The following is a 20,432-nucleotide window of genomic DNA, read 5'->3' on the forward strand; positions in this document are numbered from 1 at the left end:
AACAAGTGTCTTTTGTCTGTCAAACTAAAGCTTCTTGAAATGCTAGCAAGCATGAAAGGATCAATTATCCTAAAGGATTGATCCCCTCGAAAATTAAGTACATTAGAGCATGAAGGGATCGATCCTTAGGTCATTTTAAGTTGTACGCAACATGATTAATATATTTATTAAACGTTTTAATATACAACATGACATGATTAATAATACGATTAAATAAAAATATTTACAATTAAATGTAATTTTATTATTTAAATTTAAAATCAATAATTATAAAAACAATTATAACAAAACAAAATATTAATAATATCAAATATAATAAAATTTAACATGAATAACATACATAAAATTCACTATCAATTTATCATATTCATACTAATAAAATCTATCATTAACATCTAACCTTAAAATACTAATAATATTTAAAATGATCCATAATTAAATATATATCATTAACTACATCATCAACTATGAATAATTAAATAATTGTTAAAAATTATTTAAATAAGGCTAAAATAGTATTTGATTATTAATTTTTAATGAGTTGATAAACTTGTCAAGTATATACATATAAACACGATAACACGATTATCTAAAAGTGTTACTCATGTCTGACACGTTTAAGACATAAAAATTCATGATTAGGCAAGATACTTGTTAAGGTTAAATCCAAACTTGTTTGACTCTATGTCTTCTCGTATTGTGTTCAAAATTATCAAATCTATCATTTACGGCTTTACATGATATTCTTCGTTTCAAATTAAATATTTATCTTTTTAAATGATGTAAAACCTTTAAAATAAAATGTTCTAATCTTTACTTTACAACTATAATCCTCGAAAGTTGTAAAATTAAAGAGTTGTTTAGTGTGGTTTGTGACTACTATCAATAAACTTTGCATTAAAATCTGAAAAATGGATTGGATTTTTATTTTATGAGTTTGAATGGTAGTTCTATTTTCTAAGGCTATAAAGATAAAGATGAAAATAACTACAAAATTTAGTAAACGATATTAATTATTTTTCTTCTGTGTGTTTATGTAAGTAGGGAAATGAAAATTTATATGTAATTTTGTATAAATTCACCTAGGCAGAGTAGACAAAGTTAACTCAAATCCAAAAAAATTACCTAACCAGATTTGAAAGAAAATCAATAATTAAGTTCTAAACGATATATACCTAAAAACAACCTCAACTTAATTTGAGACATTCATGAGTCAGGCTGAGTTATTGGATTTTTTTTTTTCAAATCAAGCTCGGACCCAACTTGACCAGTCTATTTACACAATACCTTATTGTAAAAATTATAAAATACTATTTTATTTTAATATTTCAATACTTTAAAATTTTTTTGATAAATTTACTTGTGGACACCTTTAAACGTGAATTGATTTAAACTCAAAATATCTAAAAAAACCTAATCCAAATCAAATGACTCGGATTTATAGTGTATTATTTTAAAAAATATTAATTTAACTAAAAAATAAAAAATATAACAAAACTGTTAGTTTAATAATATTTAATAACTTTAAATTATGTTCAATCTCTTTTCTTACTCTTGCGTTTCTTTCATAACTTTGCATATTATTCTTTTTAATTATGATTAAACAGGAGTGAATAAATAAATAAATTTTCTGATATTATAATTAAATTCAATTTCTATAATTCTATTTCATATATAAAAGTTATTTTATATTTTTCTTTATTTTTATTAATTCTTATGAAAATATAAAATAAATAATTAGGATAGATAAATAACCAAAAATTAATAATTTTATTTAAAAGTATTTAATTTTTTATATGGTTATAATTTTCAACATTACGTTATTTAATTTAATTATTGCGATATTATTCGAATGATATTAAATTCTAACGACATCATAATATTTAAAATTCGTATTAAATAGCATTAAGTAATAATAATAAAAAATAATTAGATCATTTAATTTTAATTTTACAATGATATTGAAAATATTAAAATATTAATAGAAAAATAGTTTTAATATATTAATAATAATAAATCTCATTTAAATGGTCGTATTGGACTATATAAATAGTGGGTTTGAGTTTAGAGTTCCATAAATTAAAGGATGAAGTGGGAAATCTGACAGTTTAGAGCTCAAGATCAAAATTAGCGTCAAGAGGGAAAGAGAAGAGAAGAGAAATTAATCCAAGAAAGATTCACTACTTGTTGGTTGAGGAGAAGACAATGAGAGCAACTTCTGCATGGCAAAGGACTGACAGTTCGTAAGCTTTCTTGAGCAGCCCATTCCTGCGCTTGTGAAAGGTAACCTCAAGATTGGGGGTGTTCTCTCTATCCTCTCCCCATCTTCACAGATCACTTCCTATAATCCCTGCAACCAATTCATCTGGCACCTCTCATACACAAGGTTTCTTTTCTTTCTTTTCTTGGTTTGGAAAGATTGAGATGTATGATTCTGCAAACAAGATCAGCAAGTGTCTCGTCTTCTTCTCCTGAGTTTTACCTCTCATAAAACCCGAATATTTTTCCTCTTGGAAGAAGTTGTCATCCAGTAGTCTGCTACTCTTCTTTCTGATTAATCAAGAAAATCTTTTGCTTTCCCTTCCACAACTATATATCGATCTTTGATGGAAGACAATAATGCTGTGGCTCCCTTGTTGGTGGGACTCAGGTTTCAGCCTAGTGACGCCATGCTACTGGGCTATCTCTTCAGCAAAATCACTGGCAAGTCCAGGCTGCATCTTGATCAACAAGTAATCAAGGATTTTGACTTGTACGGAGAGAAAGAACCTTGGGAAATATGGGAGTTGTACGGTGGGGATAATCTTCGATCTGGTGAAGATCTCTACTTCTTCACTCAGTCAAAGAAGAAAACTCAAAACAGTTCAAAGATGAACCGCTTGATTGGAACCGGTACTTGGATGATAACTGGGCCGGCCGAGGCAATAACATATTCCCAATTATCAGCACAGCCTTTGGGGTTCAAGAAACGGTTTCGATATAAGGGTGAAGTGGCGCAACAAGTAAGTCAATGGATCATGTTTGAGTATAGTTTGGATACTAATTTGGTGTCCAAGAATGACTGCAATTATGTGCTTTGTCGACTAAAGAAGAAGGATCTTAAGGAGGAAAAAGGTTGAGATTAGAAGAAAATTGATCACATGAGAGCTAAGCTTTGTTACTTGCTAGAGATTCAAATCGGAGTTGTAATACATTTTTCTTCCGTATGCTCGTAATTTTCAAAGCAATAACGGTGATGAAGATATCCATATGCCATCCATAGAATTCTTTGTCTACAAACTTTTTGGAATCACATTTTGTTATCATGTCATACAAGAATTTGGGGATGTTTCGTTGACTTCATAAGTCTTGTTATGTTCTCTATTCTCAATATTAATTTTCTTAGAATCTATCATATCTATGAAGCACTTGTACAAAGCAGGGACATCAATGCAATGTGGATTAGGGGATATGATAATGGAACTGCATGAGATTTGTGATCTGTGAAGAATATTTTTTGGAGTATTTAGCGAAACATGACAACATAGAAAGCTTCTCTTTATTCATCTCCTCCTTGTGGATTAGAATGTATTATACCTTTATATATATATATATAGTATGAGAGAATCGGCTGAATTAACACCATATGCTAGTTGAGCTTTCAATCAAATTGCTTAGATTTCCTTTTAGCTTGATCACTTTGGTAAATACTAATAATAATAATAATAAATATTAAATTATGAATATTTTCATAATATCTTAATAAAAATGAAAAAAGAAATTAAATTAAAAATAACATAATATTAAATTTAATAAAAAAGAAATTGAAAGAGATGAATGGAAAATGAAAATAGATAAATACAAAAAGAGATTAAAATCAAATGTCATATTAATACTTTAATAAACAAGAAATTAAAAGATAAAAAATGAAAATAGGGAAAAATAAAAAGCATATTAATATTTTATTTATAAATTATTAAGTTGTTAAATTTTTACTAATAACATATTAAATTTTTACTTAATAATAACATATTGACAAAAAATAATGAGTTTCAAAAATCTAAAAAAATTTATGAAATAATAATAAAGGGCAATTTTATCATTTTATTACTTATTCTTTTATTATTTCAAAATTATTTCACCCACCAAACATCTGAATAATATCATAATGATAATTCCATTCAATAAACCAAACCACATAATATTCTACTATATCCTTACATAATAATTATTTCATTCCACCCCTATTCCATTGTAAGAATCAAATGTGTCTAATGTTCTTTCTTCCATTTAACGAAGTTTCTATCTTAATGATATATTGCATTAAGTGCACCAATGAGATTAATTCTTCTACGAAGACGTTATTGTCGGATCAAAACTTAAAATAATACAAAATTTTAAATTTAATTTATCTGAAATAAAACCATTTAAATCCTAAATTTTATAAATTTAAAATAACCTAAAATGATCAAAACCTAAACTGAACCTATCCAGTCATTTGTCCTATGAATCTATTTCCATATTGAGGCATAAATAAAAATTTTCCGTAAATGAAATTCATTTGTAAATTTTTTTTACGTATAATTTTTTATTACATAATTAAATATAATCATTTTTTAATAATTAGTTAAATGTAATTCTTTTTTACACATTGTCTTTCTTTCATGATATTATGTCCAAATAAGGTGTCAATGTGAAAAAAAAAAAAAAAGCAAACATAAACACTTTGTCCCCGTAATATTTGATGGCAATAAACAATAAACAGATGGAATAGTGGCAACCACAAATTGACACAAAATGACCGTAGCTTAATAAAGATATATCATCTTTCACCAATACATGGGATGTGACCCAAAAGGGTATTATCCAAGTCTTGCACTAAGTTCGAAACTCTTTGCTAGGCAAGAACGCAATTTCCAATTTCATTTCATTACGAACTTCGTTTATTGGATGTTACAAGGTAATTTTTTTCTTAACCAATCATAAAAATTTTATTAATAATCATTTAAAGACAGTACATGGAAGACCTGTAGTGTAAAACCCGACCCTATAAATACATGTCATGACATACATGCATTGAGTAGTATGTTATTACGCTAGAAAAACACCTAAGAATAGACGAAACTCGATATTGTACCTAACGGTACACTTAAATTGATTTAACCTCGAACTAGTTCAAATAGGAATTGTATGATGAAATTTAATATTTTATAGTCCAAGAATGACTAAAAATGATTGTTCGGAGTTCGAGGGTTCATTTGGGGTAAAATTAAAAATTTTGATATTCAAGGGCAAAATCGTCATTTTGCCACCTAAGATAATAATTTAATCATGGAGTGAAATTTTTGACCAAGATTAACTATTTGGAGTATAATTTAATGATATAATATTATTTTAATGAAAAGTCAGCCCATTTAAACCCAAATTTTAAGTGCTGGCCGGCCATAAGGAAGAACAAGAGAGGAAATAGAGAGGAAAGGAAGAAAAAAAGAAAAACCAAAGAGAAACAAGAAAATTCAAAGGGAAATTCGCGGTTTTCGACTGTTTACGCGTCTAACGGTAAGATTTTTCGATTTTAGCTTGATTTTTACCTTTCCTATGCCTTTATTTCCATTTAGCATGCTTGAGGAGAGAGATCAAAAAGTGATATCAAGGGCTGAACGAAATTCTAGAGGAGAGAAATTGAAATTTTTAGGTTTTGATTTTTAGTTAAATTGATAGTTTTAGTTAGTTAAATGTGTTTAGAAATTAAATTGGGCAAGAAATCATTAAATTTTCACAATACCCACTCTTGGTTGGATGCTCAATGCTGTACAATGATGATGAATCGATTTTATTCTAAGGAAAATGAAGAGAAATGATGAAAAACGATTAAACGTGATAGAAAAACAAAGTAGAAAATTAACCGAGTTAATGTCCAATTTTTGGCCGAATTTTCCAAGGAAGGGAGTGAGCTGATTTTGTTGTTTTTAGAAGGTTATTGACTGATATTTAATGGTTAGAAATGTTGGAGAGAGAATGGGATGATTTAGAGCTAAAATGGAGCGCGTTAGCAATTTATCGGGCAAAGTGCCAAAAATAGGTTAATACCGCGTTTAAGCCGTTTTAGGCTATTGCATTTCATACCATGCATTAGTATAGGATTTAAGTTAATTATATAGTGATTTAGCATCAATGTGATGAATTGTGTAAATTTTTGTAATGTGTCTAGGAGGAGAGCCTTCCGGAAAAGGCAAAGATGTCGTACCCGACGAGTAGTGATCAGGGCGCTTAGAAAGCTTTTAGTTTGTACAAACGGTGAGTAAACTTATTATTATTGTAAATTATCTAGAGTTTATTTTTAAATGCCCTTTATGTATTTTATGAAATGAAAACGAGATTAAAACGAGATTTTTGATGTTTTAGGAATAAATGTGATAAATAAAAATATATTGCATTGATTATGAAATTGAGTAATTGGATGCTGCAAATTGACTTGAAAAATATATATTTTCCTAGGAATGGCTTATGAGAAATGAGTATATGTGGCTATATTTTGTGAGTGCATTTGGAAAATTTATGTAAGTTGATTTTACTATGCAGACTGGATAAATAAATAAAAGCCACGTTATACTGTCGAAATTTTATTAAAATTGGTGGGTTAGTCACTGCAGTGACGGGTTTTCGTGGACTGCCTATTAGAGGGGCACGGTAAACCCAGTTATATAGTTACTCCGGTTGTAAAGGCGAGGAGGGTAACTCCCGGGGTAGTATTAGAGCTCACTTCACGTCGAACTCCCACGTGAATGTGTAACTCGGCCAACGCCAAGGAACGACTGGTTTTAAAAATAAAAATGTGTTTCACGTGTGAATATTTTAACACCCTTGGCGGACTCGGTTAGATGCCTCGGCCAAGGTATCCCCGAGGATTAGTTTTAGCTTGAGCCTTATTTTAATAAAAGACATAAGCCTTAACAACTGTTTTGGTAAATTACAAATATTTTATGATTTAAGAAACAAATTGAAAATATTATGAAATGGGTTGAAATTTGTTGTTTAAACTTGCCTCTATTTTACTCGTCTTTAGATATTTATGATAATGTCTATTTACTCATTGGGATTTTATAATCTCACCACCCTCCTTTCCACCCATTTTAAGTTCAGTATAGACTGTAGATAGCTGATCTCATCGAGGACTACCATTGGATCTGCATTTTCCAAACCGTAGGTTCACAGTCCTCTTTACTTTTGTTTATTCGGGGGCCCTCTTGTTATTGTAAATTAAATTAAATATTTTGGCTTACTGTATTTCAGTATGTATAAATTTATTTAGCTTTTACGCTATAAAAATTATTCACGTATAACTCTATAAATATTGTTTTATAAGAAAATAGAATATTTTCCTTAATATTTCTTTTATTTTCTTATTATATTCAAATAACCGTAATTTCGTTTTAAATGAAGATTTTAGACTTTTAAACTCATTTTGAATATGAATTATGTGTTTTGTACTTGTATATTACGTTTTAGCCAGTTTCGAAATTTTTGAGAAAAAAATGACCAAAATACTCCTGTGTGGCGAAAATTTTATTTTGATTGTTTTTGATCTAAAATAGTGTATATTCTCTAAAAAAACTCGATATTTAACAACGATTGCTCACAGGAAAGGAAAGAAACTGATATGTAAACCTTGCGGGGTTCCGGTTGGCATTCCGGATAATGAGTGTCAATCAGGGACGTTGCGGCGATTGTCATGAGCCTGAGGGAGGTTCCGGGTCGTGACATGTAGAATCCCATGAGTAGAAAAAAGTGCCTCCAAAGTAAATTGATAATCACAAATGATTTGACTGATAAAGATGATTTACCAAACTTGTGTTTTTAGCTTTTCATTGCCTCATAGTATTCCATTTCTGTATCCTTTATCAAGTCCTTCTCAGCAACGCAAAACAAAAATGGTGGCAGATTTAGACCCTCCATGGCTGGGGCTGCAGGCCCCATCGGGCAAGTGATCGGATGGTCCTTGGTGCTTCCAACAGGCAAAGCTAGGGCCAAAAACTTGTCCACCATGTCTAGGGTTAAGAAAGGTGATTCGGGTTGCTCCAACTCCAACTTGCTCCGCTCCGCCCTAACAAAACCAGGGTGGATTGGGATCCCACCTGCTAGCCTTAATGGGCTCAAATCCAAGTTCCCAGCGCGAGCAGCCACTTGATGCAATATGTTACCTCCTGAGCTATCCCCAATAAGAAAAAGCGGTTGAAATCTGCATGATCATTGAGCCAGGGCTCATGTGACTCACCTTTGGCCAACGACTTGAGCCAGAGGAGAGTAGCGTAGCCATCATCACAGGCAGCTGGAAGCTTGTTCTCTGGTGCAAGCCTAAGGTAAACTGACACGCAAATGGCTGGAACAGACCTTGCCAACCTAGTGTAAATGATATAATACATATACCAGTCAGCTTGGCTGATGCAAAAACCACCCCCATGGAAATGAAGTATGATAGGCAACTTGGTTTTGGTGGTGAGACTTTGCTCCAGCAGATGGATCCGAACTTTGAGGCTTGAATCAGAATCACTAGTCACATCGCGAGTGGCTACACCTTCAATGAATTCTTCATGGGGTGGCACTGCTTCCGCCATGAACTTCACCTCAGGGGGACCTGTCCACGTCCGATCGACTGAGCCATCGTCATAGGCTCATAGCCAGCCCGACACCTCATCAACTAGCTTCTTCTCTTGCTCCATAATTCTGGCTTTCTCTTAGCTTGGTTACGTTTTAAGTAGGTGACTTAAAAAAGTGTAAGTGAATGATGAACTTGGTTGCCCTTTAGATAGAAGATGGAAAGGTGTGGAAAGGGGAAATTGCTAGGTTATTCAATAAAATATATATTGATCTTTGTAAATTAGGTTCAAAGGGTCTGCTCTTTGAGTCAAGAACATGATCTTTTGAGATTAAAAATAGTGTTTGACAGGCTTTTGAGTTTCACCTTCCAAAAAAAGTTTTATTTGTTTTTAATTAGCAAAAGTAATAAAAACAATGAGATTGGAAAACTTGGTCATATATATTTTTAGTTTTTCTATTAAGAGTTAGATGGGAAAGCGATTGAGATTGGGATCAAGAAATGTAAAATTAAAATAATAGTATTCAATGCTCTACTTCTTAGCCTAGAATATTATAAAGTGAGATGGACCTACTATAAAATGGATCATGTCTTGTTAGCATAGTTTACTCCTTATCCAGTTCCTAGCTATTTCTTGTAACAAATACTCAATTATCAGACATACCATCAAAGCTATAATACAAGATTTTATTAATTAGTTAATATCTTTATCTAAATTAAGAAAAATTTATTATTTTATACACAAACAACGATAAAAACTTTTTAACTTTCCAAACAGATATATATGATTACCAAGTGTTCATTTAACTTTAAATTCAATTGTCGATATATTAGATATAATGTATTAATAGCCTTTTTCTTTTAATCTTTTAATAAAACACTAGAAATTGTGGATAGAGAGTAATCGAGAACCAGTATTATTCCCATACCAGCAAGCACATGCAGTGAAGTTGTTTGGAAACTCAAGCGGAATTTGGTAGTAAGTGGCTAATTCTCATGAAGTCTTTCAAAACCACTGTGAGCGTCTCTCAAGTAAAGGTCTTTTTGTCAATCAAAGTGCGGGTGCCATTGCTGATGGAATATGTTCCACTCTATTCATCACTAACGGATTCAGAATTTTACATGAAGGGTGATTAAAAGATAATCATATGAGGTCATAAATTTGTATATTTAAAATCCCCACAATATTATTTATTTTCAACTATTTCTTCTATTTCCAATCAGCTAAGGATAATATGCACTTAATGATCTTTAACTGCTTTTTTATATATAAAATATTTTTTTTTCAATTTATAATATTCACTTATGAATTTTCTTTCTTGATTTGTTCTTTTTTTTCCTTGATTTCAATAAAAAAATCTCATTTTCTTAATTTCAATAAAAAATACATCATTTGAATATTTAACTTTAAAGCTTTAAAGTTATTGAGCCAATATTGAATTAGACTAACTCACATTAAAATAAAATTTGCACCTAAAACTAATAATTTTTTTTTTTTTTTTGCTTAAACTAAGTATATTATCAATGCTAGAATGGTGATGGACACATAGGGGTTGTAGCTGGCTAGTCCCTACAATGGTTTCTTTTCAATCACAGATATATGCTTACATATTAGTTAGTTTCATCATCCATGGTGTTTCTCACGAAATTCTAATTCAATGTTTTTAATAAATATATAAAATATAACATTTAAATTCAAAGTCAATCAACACAATTTGTATAAATGCATTGATATATATAGACTAAACCATTTGACGAACTAAAGATGCCATTGAAAGTGCGAGCTGTAATGGTGATGGAGACATTGAGCTTTGTCTATAATTGTAACAAAAATTGTCATAATTGAACAGACGTGAATTTGGACTTTTTAACTGCCAAAGAGGAAAATAGATGATAAGGTCGTGTAACGCCTTAATTACCTAACACAATTCATGTTGATGTACTTTGGAAAAAAGGTTTAGAAAATTTAATTAATATTACTTTCAATATGCGATGTCAAATGTTAATTTCAAAGCTAATGGTACTTCATAATTAAACTTAAATCGAGTTTTAAATTTATATATTAAGATATAAAGATAATCAATGGTCCTTAATGATGCCTTATAATATTAATTTCTCCTTATTCAATTGTTTAAATCCCAAAACCATGAACCTAATCCAATTCATTTGTCAAGTGGGATACGCATATATACCTTTTCACTTGGTATAAAACTCTTGGGATATAAGTTAAAAAACCTTTATCATAGTGGGTTAAACAACAAAGCCACATAAGAATATAACAGGCTTCCAAGGCTTGAGGGTTTGACAAATTTCACCAATAAATGGAATTGCCTTATCAATGAGAGTTCCTAATGGCAACTTCATCATACATAGCTATCAATACGCGCACGCAGTTCTTTGTCTTACTCTATTGGATAATCAAAAGCAAAATCAAAATGTTACCAAATTAACGTGGCAATCCATATTCCATGCAGAAAGATGGTGAGGCCACATGTTGGAGGGTTCAAATAAGAGTATTTATAGGCACTAGTTAAGGTGTTATTTTTCCTTTGTTTGATTTGTAGTGAGAGAGAACAGTTGACTGTGATCTACTGGCTTATATCTTGGTTGATTACGAGATGGAAATCTCTTAAGGAAACAAAAAACATGGAAAGCGACTTACTTACAAATGATCAATTTCGAAACTTTAAAAAGTGTTGGCTAGATTAGCAAGCATGCACTAATTTTAGTTTGGTTTTGGTGAACCTAACTACATGTTTAATCGCGCACCTTATGTCTCAATTTTATTTACATGATGATCAAAGCAACGAGGTTGAGAAGGAAAGAGATATAGACATGCATCTAAATTATGTTTGTTACAAAAGAATACATTCAAAAGGAATTAGAACGTTTTGAGATGTAAAGATGTTTAGTCTGTGACTATTTTATTAGAATTATATTTAAATTTTTCAATTGATTTATCACCACAAAGGAGGGACGAGGAAGAGGAAAGACCTAAGTTGTTTTTTGTAATATGTGCGTTAGTTTAAGCTTTAAGAGGTTGAATGTATCTTTCTTGAAGGCGAAAAAGATGTGAAAATAAAGGAAGTTTTTTGCATAACTAGATGGTGCATGCCATGTTGGAGACCTAGAAATTAAAAGAGCATCACTAAAAAGTAAGCCCAAATAAGTAATTCATGGGTCTAGTTTGGTGATAAACAAACTCAAAGCAACTTGACAAAGAAAGTGGCCGGATCAGTACTACTGCTACCTTGACTGTTGAGGATGGATCAAGATTTGATTGGTTCGGCTTTGGGTTAGAAAAGCCATTCATTATAAAGTCCATTGACAGTAAAATTGGGCTTCACAAGTCATTTGGAATAATTTTGAGATTTTGGTCAATTCCATTTGAGTTTCAAGTGCTATCTTTTGGATTTTAGAAGTTGAGATACAACGAAATATAATTTTCTAGGTAAAGTGCATGAAATTATTCTAAAAAGAATAATTAAATAAAAATTTTAAATTAGAAATCAAATTTGATAGTTGGTGGATCAGATAAAAAATAAATAAATAACTAGAAAGTTTTCATTCAATTATTTCAATGGCAAAACTTCACTATCTTCGTCTGAGGAACTCACCTAAGTCTTGTCCTACGAAAGATTTCAGTGTCCCATATGTTGATCCCTTCATTTGTGAATCTTACTAGCTAGGTAATTCTTCATGATAGTGTATTTAGGCAATTGAGGGAAGGGACTATACAATTTACAACTGACCCTGAATGGGTCATGCATGTCCATTTGTTTTTGGGCCTTGGGCCATGTTAGCTTGACAGCCCTTATTCATGAGTTGGGTTTGTTATGAAATTTTTTTTGTTTTCTAGATATATAATTTTGGATTATATAATCGGAGTTAACAATTAATTTTAATTGATTTTAATCTTGAAATGATAAAATATTAAATTAATTTTCTTTCTTGATCATTCTGACAAGTTTTACTTTATATAAATCTTACCAAGGCATTTATATTTTATGTCAAATGAAACTTAAACTTTAAAATCAACTATTGAGTTAAAAAAGAAAAAACAATGTTTTTCTTATTGCAAATATTTGTTCTTGGACTTAAAATATAAATGAAATCTATTTTTAATAGTCCACTCATCTAACTGTAAAATTGAAAAAGGTGCTGCTACCCTCTTGATATGATTGATCCTTTGTCAAACTAAAGCTTCTTAGAGTGCTGGCAAGCATAAAAAGGATCGATCATCTCTTTTAAGGGATTGATCCCCTTGAAAACCAAAGTGATATTAAGTAGAGTAGAGAATCGATCCCTTAAGTTGTTTCAAGTTGTATAACGATCGGAATTTTGCAAGAAACAATGGCTCTTTCTCTTATTTAATGCACAATCCAACGTCTCCTAAGTTCTTTTTTACAAGAACATTAAGAGCATTAAGTGTTTAAGGTAATCAAATTAATTGTATCCAAAGTCTTTTTCATTATCTTCACAAGTTTTAATTGTATTCATTTGACAAACAGTCAGTCTCGGGACATTTTTAGTTTGTAAAACATTGTTGGATTATTTCACTTTTTTGAAGTTAAAGGGAGGAAAAACTTTAAAAAGAATTTGTGAGATTTGGTTCGAAAATTCCCTTAATCATGAGCGGATATTATAAAGTTTAAACCCAAACTTTGAAAAGGTATATGTAAAATTGAAGATATAGTGACAAGGGAAGCTAGTGAAGAGGATGTAGGTGTCATTGGTGAGGGACTGAACCTCTTGAGTTTGATATCTCTTCTCAACTCTTTCAATTTATTGCTATTTCACAAGAATTTTATTAACATTAAAGTTTGCTTCAAATTTTGGTAAGTTCAATTCACCTTTCTCTTAATTGGTTTATTTAATCATTAGAGGTAACAAGTGGCATAATAGTATGCACTCTATTTTGTAAGTCAAAATATTAGAGATATCTAATGGCTCAAAGATATATGTTCAAAGAAGGATATTCTATCTACAAAGTATCAAGAATTGACGATTTTGGAGTTTTGAAAATGGAAGAAAAGAATGAAAGTGTACATGTGGGTACAAGGTGTAGAGATATGATATATTGTGGAAGAAGGATTTAAAGCTCCTTCAAATGATGAAAATTGGGATGGGAAGCACATGAAGCAAATGTAATTAAGCTAATAATATTTTCTCATATATTGCCACGATTAGCATCGATAGGTTTCGATCACAATGACTTGATTGATCGGAGTCAATTAACTTATCGGTTTATTGTCACGATTTTTTTGAGGGATTGACTTGGTTGTCGATGCTGGAGATTGACTTGGTTATTGATGCGAAAACTTTTTCATTGACACTAATTGAAAATTTGATTTTATATATATGGAAAATAACCTCCTTGGCTAAAGCTCCCCCATTGCAATATTGTTAAATTAATGGACAATTTGTTATTTCATTTGACTTTGCAATGTTGTCAAATTTACTATTTTTTAATTAATTCAATAACTGGGATCGACGTTCGAAATAGGGTAAATCGTAGGCAGGTAATTCGTAGCACAAAGTGTAAACCAAAGTAATTTTAGTTAACTTTTAACCTTTAAAAGACTTCTTGAAAACATAATGTAATTAAGACTGTACTCTTATGACACTACGTCATTGTGTTATTGTAACTTGTTACGATGAGCTGACCAAACTAGGTCCAGCGTCTATTAAAGCCTTGGCCTTGGTCTAGTCCAGTCCATTAAACCTTGGTCCAAGGCTACCTCTTTCTTTTTTAGCTTGGGCTAGGTCCAATCCATGAAAGCCCGTAATCGATTAACTGTTTGAGTATGGTTGATTTTAGTTTACCTGCTTCGATGGTCGTTCAATATGCTATAGTAAGTGTATGCTTTTCACACATAACAATTAATTTCATATAAAAAAAAGTTGTTGATTATTTTAGGAAATCACAAATATGATGAGAAGTGGAAAAAACTAAATTTTTTCTTTAAAAATCTTTTCTTTTTCTGAAACTAATTGTGCAACAAAGTAACATAAGTTGCTCTAAAAATATCAAGATATAGCAACCACAAGAATGTTGGTAAAAAATCATTTTTAAACAATTAATTATGTACCGATTAACATAAATCATTATGAATATGTTAAGATACTTCAGTCCACATAACAGCTTAATTGGGTGTAAATATTTATACGAGGGTTCAATTAATTGTAATAAAAAGATAATATAATACCATTGTAATCTCTTACAAATCAACTCTTTGCCCCATTAATGTGTTCAAAGAGGAACAAAGGAAGTCATGCTTACTTTAGCGACATCTGATAAAGGTTAATCAGCAACAGAAAACATATTTCTTCCAACTGCTATAAGATAAAGACCAAAATACATGGAAGTTTACTTGTATCAATGCATAATCATACATAACTCAAGTTTTCTACAGTCTAATGCTACTCTCTAATTCAAAAAGAGCAAAATAAAACAGCAAATTCTAAGCACACACAAACATAAATATATATATATATATATATATATATATATATATTACACTAGGACCCAGTAATTTCGGGAAACCTTATCCAAACAAAACGCAAGGTTACATTCCAATTGTTACACAAACCTTTGCCAGTTTCTTACGACCTTAATGAACCACTCATGTTTCCTTGTGGTGAAGTTGTATCCATGAGACAGTCCAATTATTAGCCCAACACCATATCCTGTCAAAACTATCTTCCAACCAAACTTGAAAGAACTCTCAATTCCTTCATCTTCTTTGGAGGTCAAAGGAGGTGGTGGCTGCAAGACTTCAGGATTTCCACAATTTTTTGACAAAGGGTATCCACACAATCTTGAATTTCCCTCGTACGAATCATTATTAAAGGTATCCAACTGTGCTCCTCGAGGTATAGGCCCTTCAAGATTGTTATAAGAGACTTTGAAGACTTCAAGGAAGTTAATGTTGGCTAGTTGCTGAGGGATTTGTCCCGAAAGCTTATTTCGAGAGAGGTCCAAAGATTCAAGATTCGTAATTTCCCCCAATGATGATGGAATATGACCAGTGATATTGTTATTTGAAAGGTTAAGCATACGAATTAGCTTCAGATTGCCAATGACTTCAGGGATTTCACCTTGGAACTGGTTGCTTGACAAATCAATAGCTGAGATGGAATCTGGAACATTCTCATAGTTTAAGTCTCTGTCTTTGTTAGCCAGTGTAACTACATAAGGATAATTATTAGACAACGAATATCCTCTAGCTTTGAAGCTTGTATTGGCTTTCATGTATGGGGATAAGCTGGTTGTATTGGCAAGTTTCATGGCAACCCAAACGCTGAAGTACTCAGATGGCAACTTACCCCTTAAACTATTGTCTGAAAGGTCAATTACTTGCAACTTGGAGAATTCCGATTTGGCTTGAGGTTTCCCTATCACGCCATGTAATCCATTCGCTCTCAAGATGAGAACCTTAAGTTCTGGAAGAGTACCCAGCCAAGAAGGGAAGGTATCATTTATCAGATTGTTTCCGAGATTTAGAAATTCCAGCTTGGTACAATGGGCTAGAGACCTCGGTACTCTCCCTTTTAACTGATTTTGGCTCAGGTCCATCATCCTTAACCCACAGCTCTTCGTATATGTTGAAGGAATAGCACCAGCAAAGTGATTATTTCGAAGGTTGAGTACTTCTAGAGAGTCACTTAGGTTGACTAAACATCGCGGAAGTATCCCAGTCAAATTGTTATCAGACAAATCCAAGGCCACAAGAAAAGAAAGGTTGCACAGAATCGGTGGGATTTCTCCAGACAGTGAGTTATTTGAGAAAACATAATCGACGATGGAAGGTGGTGGGTGAGGCAGTGGTCCTTGGAACATGTTAGATTTAAGTTTGAAAAGCTCTAAGCTAGTCCATGGAAGAACAGCAGGAAGCTCCTCAAATCGTGTCAGAAAATTAAAGCCCAAATTTAAGTACCAAAGAGTTTCTTTTCCCACACGCAAAAACCATTTTGGTATTTGGCCATGAATGTTGTTGCCAGCAAGTTCCAAGAATTCCAATTCATCTTGACTACGCAGAAAATCTGGGAATTCAGATAAGTTGCATGAAGCTAATCCTAAAAGCTTTAACTTTGGAGCAGTGGCATTGATACCGACAGTGTTGAGCAGTGACAAGTTGTTACCTGAAAGTTGGAGTCGGGTGAGATTTTTAAGCTCAAGAAATGAGTCCAACTTGAGAATTCCATTTAGTTGATTAGCATGTAGATAAAGAAGTTCAAGATTCTCAAGCTTGAAGATTGATTCTGGAATAGGACCACTCAAAATATTTTCCTGGAATTGGATCCTAGTGAGCTTGGTAAGGTTTCCTATCCAAGGTGGAATCTGACCCTCTAATCTATTGGACCAGAGATCCAAAGAAGTAATTTGGGTCAAATTTTTAAGAGCAGATGGGATGGTACCAGCTAAACGGGTGTTTGACAGGCCCAAGTAGCTTAGATTGATTTGTGTACCGAGCCAAGAGATTGTTCCAGGGTCGAAATGGTTCGTGGCAAGAGACAGATAAACAAGTTGCGTAAGATTGACTAAGGAAGAAGGGATTTCCCCAGAAAAATTGTTATGAGAGAAATCCAAAGTCATGAGCTGTTTTAGATTTCCAAGTGAAGGAGGAATAGGTCTCCAAAAGCTGTTAAAAGAAAGATCAAGATAATTGAGTTTAGTAAGGTTACCAAGTGAACACGGTAACTTCCCTGAAAACTGACAGTTGCTAATGTCCAAAAATTCCTAGGACTTGAAGTTTCCAAACGATTCTGGCATCTGCCCAAAGAAACTTGTGTTTGCAAGGCTTAATTTCAAAAGAGGGTGATTGCTCTGAATATCAGGTAAATATCCAGTAAGCTTCGGATTCGACCGCAGGCTGAGAAACTGAAGAGCGGGTAACTCAAATATTCCTGTGGGAAACTCACCACGCAAGTCACAATTTGATAAAATTAAAGCTTTCAATGACGAAAAATTTGCTAAGATATTAGGTACCGAAGAAGAAATTCTGACATCAGTAAGATAAAGTACTTGAAGTTTAGTTAACTTCTCAAGCAGAGAGCTCAAGCCTGTCTTCCGAAGCTTCAATGAGTTCCCTGACAGATCAAGGAGCTGTAACTCTGACAGCTCTAAGATCTCTGACGGTATTTGACCAGAGAACTCGGAGTAAGAAAGGTTCAGAGATGTCAGTCTTGAGAGATTCCTAACCTCAGAAGGAACTTTAGAATTTTTGAAGACATTGTCTGCGAGATTAAGCCTTTGAAGGTGAACAAGATGGAAGAGGCTGCTGCTAGAATCGATTGAACCATAAAGATAACTACTTCCAAGGTTGAGGCCGGTTACATGACCAGTCCCGTTGTCGCACTCCACCCCATCCCACGAGCAGCAGTCACCACTTTCCCTTTCAAGTTTCCACGATTCAGTTTTCGCATGGGCATCAAGACTACCTGAGGCAGAGTTATTGATGACAAAGCTTTCCTTGAACTGCAACAATGCTGAGCGTTCATCAGGGTGGCACAGTGGCCGTACTGAAGAAACAAGAAAAAACAGTAAGAGTAAATTAAGCAAGCTGATTGAAATGGAGAGATACAAAGGTGATCCCATATTGATATCTCAATCCGTTATGCCCTCAACTCATCGGCACTGACTGAACCATTTATAGACAATTGATAACAGATAAACACAGCGTCTTTCAAGCACACCAGAACAGTAGAAATGGAACTTTCGAAGTCTTTTGTGGTCAATATTGAAGACTTAAATGGTGAAGTCTATTCTAGCTTGTATTCATTTTGGCTTATCTGTTTCCCCTGCATCAACTTTGTCAAAGATTCCTTAAGGCAAGCTCCAGGAACCTGCGCGGTTCCTGAAACTGATTGCTCAATGGTCACTGAGTCTGACGTTGAAACTTATATGATCCGTTATGCATTGTTTATGTCCTTTATGTCAATCCTTTATCTCAATCCTTTATGTCATTGGCACTGACTGAACCATTTATAGACAATTGATAATAGATAAACACAGCGTCTTCCAAGCACACCAGAACAGCCAAAATGAAACTCTTGAAGTCTTTTGTCAATGTTGCAATAAAAAGCTTTGTATGAAAGAAAAGAGATCGTGGGACAACACTTTGGATAAGAAATACAATGTCTTTGAAGTTTTGTTTGCTCTCAAGCAGAAGACTACTTTTCTCATGCCTTGCTATTTATTGCCCTTGAACTTTGTTGGCCAACAATATCAATACCCTAATTGCGATAAGGTTGCTTAATTGACGGTGCAAACAAGCTAGTTCTAGCATTTAAGTCTTCTTGCTCCTCTCCTTTTCTTTATTAGCGTAGTCAATACTGCAAATTAATTTTTTGTGGAAAATTCTAAAATGTTTCGGTCTGTGCACGTTGGTCGAGTCAACTCCAACTTGAGGCATAGACTTTTTCTTTTAAGAGAAAATCGTTTCATTAAATAAATTTAAATGACTTGAAATTTTTTAACATGCGATTGTTAACATGTGAGTTGATGAAAGTTTATTTTAAAAGAAAAAAATAATGGTAATCATATATAAACGTCTAAGAAATATTATAACTTCATTCAAGAAATAAGATAAATGGCAAAAAAGAAAGGGAAGTACCATCCATTAATCTAAAATCTTCGTTATAAGTTTTAAGATAATTCATATAGAAGAAACTTTGGTTTGTGTGGTTGGCCATTGCCCAAGAAATGTGGCATTTATATAACTGAATAATATTCATAAATATATATCTGAATATCAATTTCCGAAAATATCATCTCTCATTTTATCATTAACAATTTAATTTTATTTAGATGAAGATCAAAGCAAGGAGGTCAAGAAAGAAAGAGAAATAGACATGTGCTTAGATTATGCTTGTAAACAAACAAGTACTTTCAAAAAATATTAAAACATTTTTAGACACAAAAGTGTCTAATTCATGACTACTCTATTAGAGTTGCACCTAAAACTTTCATCTGATTTATCACCACAAACGGACGAGGAGGAGGAAAGACCTAAATTGTTTTTGGTAATATGTGCATTAGTTTAAGCTTCAAGAGGTTGAATATATCTTTCCTGAAGGCGAAAAAGAAGTGAATATAGAGCAAGTTTTTGCAGAACTAGACTGTGTATGCCATGTTCGAGACCTAGAAATTAAAAGAGGATCACCAAAAAGTAAGCCCAATGACCTAATTCATGGGTCTAGTTTGGTCATATACAAACTCAAAGCCACTCAGCAAGGAAAGTGGCTGGATCAGTACTACTGCTGCCTTGACTGTTGAGGATGGAACATGATTTGGTTGCTTTGGCTTTGGGTTAGAAAAGCCATTCAGTGTAAGTCCATTGATTGTAAAATTGGGCTTCACAAGTCATTTGGAATAATTTTGGGATTTTGGTCACCAATTTCATTTGAGTTTCAAGTGCTATCTTTTGGATTTTGGGAGGTCGGATACATTCAAAAGCAATTTTTTAGATAAAGTTCATGAAATTATTCTTAAGAAATCATTAAAATAAAATTTTTTTTATTCAATCGTTAATTTTGATTGAAGTCTAAGTTTTTATTCAGTTAGTTTCAATAGTAAAACTTCACTATCTTGGCCTAAGGAACTCCACCTAAGTCTTGTCTTGTGCAAGATTCAAAGTCCCATTACTAGCTAGTTAATTCTTCATGATAGTGTATTTTGAGATATGATTAGGCAATTAAGGGAATGGATTATACAATTTAGAACTGGTTGACCCTAAATGAGCTTGCGCCTTGTTAATCTAGTGCAAGTATTTGAAAAATTGAACAAGAGACTAATAATCAATAAGTGTCTTCTATCTATCAAACTAAAGCTTCTTGAATTGTTGAAAAGCAT

The 20,432-nt window shown here is 32.5% G+C and overlaps 2 protein-coding genes and 2 pseudogenes across 2 annotated transcripts; 1 reads left to right on the forward strand and 3 right to left on the reverse strand.

The window, feature by feature from the left end:
- The first annotated feature begins 2,606 nt into the window (after positions 1-2,606).
- LOC18587065 (NAC domain-containing protein 101-like) lies at positions 2,607-3,119 on the forward strand. The gene has a single exon (XM_018128870.2). It carries the CDS (start codon positions 2,607-2,609, stop codon positions 3,117-3,119), a length of 513 nt encoding a protein of 170 aa, XP_017984359.2.
- A 4,717-nt stretch (positions 3,120-7,836) lies between these two features.
- Positions 7,837-8,699, reverse strand: LOC148760462 (strigolactones hydrolase CXE15-like; annotated as a pseudogene).
- A 6,141-nt stretch (positions 8,700-14,840) lies between these two features.
- On the reverse strand, positions 14,841-18,665 carry LOC148760463 (receptor-like protein 7 pseudogene; annotated as a pseudogene).
- LOC148760464 (receptor like protein 27-like) lies at positions 15,159-17,174 on the reverse strand. The gene has a single exon (XM_088810498.1). The coding sequence runs from the start codon at positions 17,172-17,174 to the stop codon at positions 15,159-15,161; it is 2,016 nt and encodes a 671-aa protein (XP_088666624.1).
- Positions 18,666-20,432: the final 1,767 nt, after the last annotated feature.

The sequence above is a fragment of the Theobroma cacao genome, chromosome 10 (genome assembly GCF_053813885.1).
Source record: "Theobroma cacao isolate CCN51 chromosome 10, ASM5381388v1, whole genome shotgun sequence".
Taxonomy (NCBI): Eukaryota; Viridiplantae; Streptophyta; class Magnoliopsida; order Malvales; family Malvaceae; genus Theobroma; species Theobroma cacao.